Source organism: Bos mutus, chromosome X (assembly GCF_027580195.1).
Source record: "Bos mutus isolate GX-2022 chromosome X, NWIPB_WYAK_1.1, whole genome shotgun sequence".
Lineage (NCBI taxonomy): Eukaryota > Metazoa > Chordata > Mammalia > Artiodactyla > Bovidae > Bos > Bos mutus.
This window is the reverse complement of record NC_091646.1, coordinates 107612046-107616746: the sequence shown is the minus strand read 5'-3', so window position 1 is coordinate 107616746 and position 4701 is coordinate 107612046. Positions and strand designations below refer to the sequence as shown.

At 40.3% G+C, this 4701-nt stretch overlaps 1 protein-coding gene across 1 annotated transcript; it reads right to left on the bottom strand.

Annotated features, from left to right (window-relative positions):
- Positions 1-3046: 3046 nt before the first annotated feature.
- NCBP2L (nuclear cap binding protein subunit 2 like) lies at positions 3047-3704 on the bottom strand. The gene is made up of 2 exons (XM_014480373.2): positions 3672-3704; positions 3047-3616 (listed from the first exon to the last, which is right to left on the bottom strand). Exons 1-2 carry the CDS (start codon positions 3702-3704, stop codon positions 3047-3049), a joined length of 603 nt encoding a protein of 200 aa, XP_014335859.2.
- Between the last annotated feature and the right edge of the window lie 997 nt (positions 3705-4701).

Here is a 4701-nt window from a genome sequence, read left to right as displayed (position 1 = left end):
AAACTCAGTAAACTCCATTGCTGTATGCTGCTGCTGCTAAGTCACTTCAGTCGTGTCCGACTCTGTGTGACCCCATAGACGGCAGCCCACCAGGCTCCCCCGTCCCTGGGATTCTCCAGGCAAGAACGCTGGAGTGGGTTGCCATTTCCTTCTCCAATGCATGAAAGGGAAAAGTGAAAGTGAAGTCGCTCAGTCGTGTCTGACTCTTAGTGACCACATGGACTGCAGCCTACCAGGCTCCTCTGCCCATGGGATTTTCCAGGCAAGAGTACTGGAGTGGGGTGCCATTGCCTTCTCCGATTGCTGTAGGCAGAGTAAGCTAAATTGGCCAGAAATGCATGTCAGGTGCTCCTCTTTCTCCCAGAGAGTAAAAATAAATATGGCCGGGTGGAGTCCTCGACATCAAGACAGAAAGGCTCGAGAAGCTTGCTTGAGGGAAAGAGAGCTCAGATATGATGTAGTCAGTGAGACAATTTCTGGAGAAAGAAAACTCTAATAGAGGTTTGGACCTCCCGTCCTGACTGCATATAAGGGAAAGAGATAATAGAGTACCCTGCTTAACACCACCTTCGATGGAGACTCCTTGGTTTGAACCCCAGCTCTGCCACTTACTAGTTGGTGCCCTTACCTCTCTGAGCCTCTGTTTTCTCATCTATGTAAGGGGCATAGAGTTGTTAAGAATAAATGAAATTGTGTTTTAAATCCTCCCTCAAAATGCCCAGAACTTAATTGTCATAAAAATTGACATTCCCTTTCTTCTCCTACTCAGGAAAGTATGTTACTGATGAGAATAACATCAGGACACAGGGTGAAGAAATCAAGAGTAAGATGGGGATTTTATAGAAATTCCCAGATGAAAGGTCATGAACCCTGGAGAGGTATGTTTGGGTTCATAAGAAAACAGTTTAAATCCTTTATACAAGAATAAAATTAAGAAAAAGTAATCGGTATCAGAGTACTTTCAGCTGCATGTCAACAAGCTGGTTTACAGAATAAAATACTGTATTATCTCACATAATAGGATATCCAGACATAGTGTGTGCTACAAGGCTAGTTGATTCAGCATCTGGGTAATTTCATGAAAGACACAGTTGCTTTGGTTCTTCTTCCCATCATCTAAAGAGCCCAATTCATCTTGGGCTTGTTTCTCTTGTGGTTGTAAGAAGGCCATTTGTAGCAATCACTGTACACATACTTATTCATATGCAGTGGGAAGGAGAAAGCCAATGGTTCATTCAAATATAAATTAAAAATCCTTCATTTCTGTCTTACTGGGGTCCCCATTGGTCATTGTCCACCTATGGCCTTATTAATAACTAATCTCATGGGATTGTAAACCTCTGATTGGTTTAAGCCTGGATTCCTAAACCAATCACTAACAATAAAGAGGGAATTACCATAACTGATTCACATGACTGATAGTTGATAAGCCTTTTGGGCCCCCAGAGGAGGATGATCATGGCATGGAGCAGAACCCCCAGGCAATCAGCAATGAGAATGTAGTTTGAGGAACAGACTTCAGTGATTTTAAGCCACTAAGGCTTTTGGGGTTGTTTGTCACTGCAGCATAACCTAACCTATGTTTTAACAATATAAAATGTAAGTAAAATGTTGTAAACTATATTGAGAGAATTGAGAGAAGAGAAGCGCCAGTGGGGGTGTAACTGAGCTACATCCTCATCTCTGAAAGCAGAAAGTCAACAGATGACATTTAAAATTAAAATAAACAGTGTAAGTAGTCATGTTATTTAGAAATATGGAGAAAACTACCAGGAAAGATACCATAGTCATTTAGTTCAGTTGCTCAGTCATGTCTGACTCTTCGTGACCCCATGGACTGCAGCATACCAGGCTTCCCTGTCCATCACCAACTCCTGGGGCTTGCTCAAACTCATGTCCATCAAGTCAGTGATGTCATCCAACCATCTCATCCTCTGTCATCCCCTTCTCCTGCCTTCAATCTTTCCCAGCATAAGGGTCTTTTCCAATGAGTCAGTTCTTTGCATCAAGTGGCCAAAATATTGGAGTTTCAGCTTCAGCATCAGTCCTTCCAATGAATAGTCAGTGCAGATTTCCTTTAGGATGGACTGGTTGGATCTCCTTGCAGTCCAAGGGACGCTCAAGAGTCTTCTTCAACACCACAATTCAAAAGCATCAATCTTTGGTGCTCAGCTTTCTTTATAGTCCAACTCTCACATCCATACATGACTACTGGAAAAACCATAGCTTTGACTAGACAGACCTCTGTTGGTAAAGTAATGTCTCTGCTTTTTAATATGCTGTCTAGGTTGGTCATAGCTTTTCTTCCGAGGAGCAAGCATCTTTTAATTTCATGGCTGCAGTGATTTTGGAGTCCAAAAAAATAAAGTCTTTCACTGTTTTCATTATTTCCCCATCTATTTGCCATGAAGTGATGGGACGGGATGCCATGATCTTAGTTTTCTGAATGTTGAGCTTTAAGCCAACTTTTTTACTCTCCTCTTTCACTTTCATCAAGAGGCTCTTTAGTTCTTTTTCACTTTCTGCCATAAGATACGAAAACAAGCTGCTAAAATAACTGAAAGTTATTACCCAGGGAATAGGCCTAAGGTAGGAAGAGGAGGGGCAGGAGGATTTTTGCTTTCCTTATAGTCTCCTCTGGATTTTTTTTAATACTTTATAATAATGTGCTTACATTCCTTTAATGGCTTTTTAAATTGTTTCCAATTATTTGACTTTATTTTATGCAAAGTCTACAAAATGATCATTTCAGGTTCTGGGAACATGGTCATCTGAAATCTTCCTGAATGGGAAGTTGTACTTTTCATGACTCATATCTCACATAGCTAATTTATTCCTGAAGGACATTTCACTTTTGACCACCTGATGATCAAACTGGTAACCTGACAACCAGTCTCAAAATTAAGACAAGAACAAGAGACTATTTTTGTTTGCACCATTTAATATCATTTCAGAGAGAAAAAAACATCAATAGGGCTTCTGCCCAGCAAATAAAGTAATTTAAATTTGTTATGAAATGGGCTATTTGCTGACCTGGCATTGTTCTTTAACAAAGACTTTTTGAATGGATTCCTCTCCTACCAGGGACCTGAGCCTGTTTTCCAAAACCTCCTCTATCAACATTGAAGTCTTCATGAAACACATCTCCTAACTGGCCCCCAGATTGACCACGGCCATATTGTCTGCCCTCTCTAAAGCCTAGATCCCAATCTGTGCAGATAATATGGTCATCTAGGCTGGTGCCATTTAGAAATTGCATGGCATTTTCGGCCTCAGCTCTGTTAAAGTATTCTACGAAACAGAAACCACAGCCCATTTTCTTTATTTTATCCAGGCCCATATAAACATTCTCGATGTCACCGCACCTACTAAAGAGCTCATATATTTGCTCTTTGGTTGTATAAAAGGAAAGATTCCCCACATAAAGTGTGGAGCTTTCCATCAGTAATCTTTCTTGCTCATCGTTGTCACCACTAAACTTGTGGTCCCAGTACTCGCTCAGCTCCAGGGAGGAGTCATTGCACAGAATGCTTAGGTCATTGGACGTGGCGCCATGTGGGCACCATGAGGGCGGTTCCTGATCCAGCTTAGCAGTAGTGACACCGCCAAAGAAGCCCTAAATTAAATTTTAAAGAAAGTAAAGTTACAAGGAGGGAAACTAAAATACAAACTTGTGTGTATTTGAGGTTTGCATCCAGAGGCATAGACAGCTTCAGCTCTTGACTGTGAAAATCACATCAAGGCAAACCAAAATTGGTAAGTTCCAAGTCCCAGGAACACAGTCATAAAATCCAGTTTTGCAAGTCTTCCTGAAAGGGAAGTTATGCTGCCTTAGGTTGACTCAGATGTTGTACATACCTCATCTATTACCAAAGAACACATTTAATAACAGTACCCTCCAGGAAAATACAGCATAAAATGGTAAAATGAATCAAATTTTCATGGAGAATGAACACTACCACCATTCCTGATCAAGGACTATGCATCAGATAAAACATACCTAACCAAAGGCCAAAGCACCAATATAGTTGTGACATACTCTCATAATTTAAAATAACAAATTTGTGATTGAGGCCTATAATATTGCAATCACTATATTATACTGTTGAATTAGGCAAAATCTCTATACATTATCAAGTACACAAGTGAAGTGAAAAGGGAAAGTGAAAGTCACCCAGTCATGTCTGACTCTTTGAGACCCCATGGACCATACAGTTCATGGAATTCTCCAGGCCACAATATTGGAGTGGGTAGCCTTTCCCTTCCCCAGGGGATCTTTCCAACCCAAGGATCGAACCCAGGTCTCCCGCATTGCAGGTGGATTCTTTACCAACCGAGCTATCAGGGAAGCCCTCAGTATACAAGTAATTATATAAAAATGAAAACTCTCTGGCATCACAAACTTTGATCTAAATTAAGATTAGATTTTATTAGCAATAATTTCACTTATTATCTTAGACTTTAGAACTTTAATTAATTGAATATTCCAAGTCTATTTAAAAACCCTTCCCAGATAATTTTAATGAATGCCTTTTTCCCCCTTTACTAAATGTTCTTACTGTAGTTGGAGGCATTAAACATGATTCAACTGGGTTTAGCTACACTTTTCAAAAATATGCATTAGTTCTCCCCCCTCCCCTGACTCCTATTTTGCAGTGGTTCCCAAATTTTAGTGGGAAAGAAATATCTGCAAACTAGACT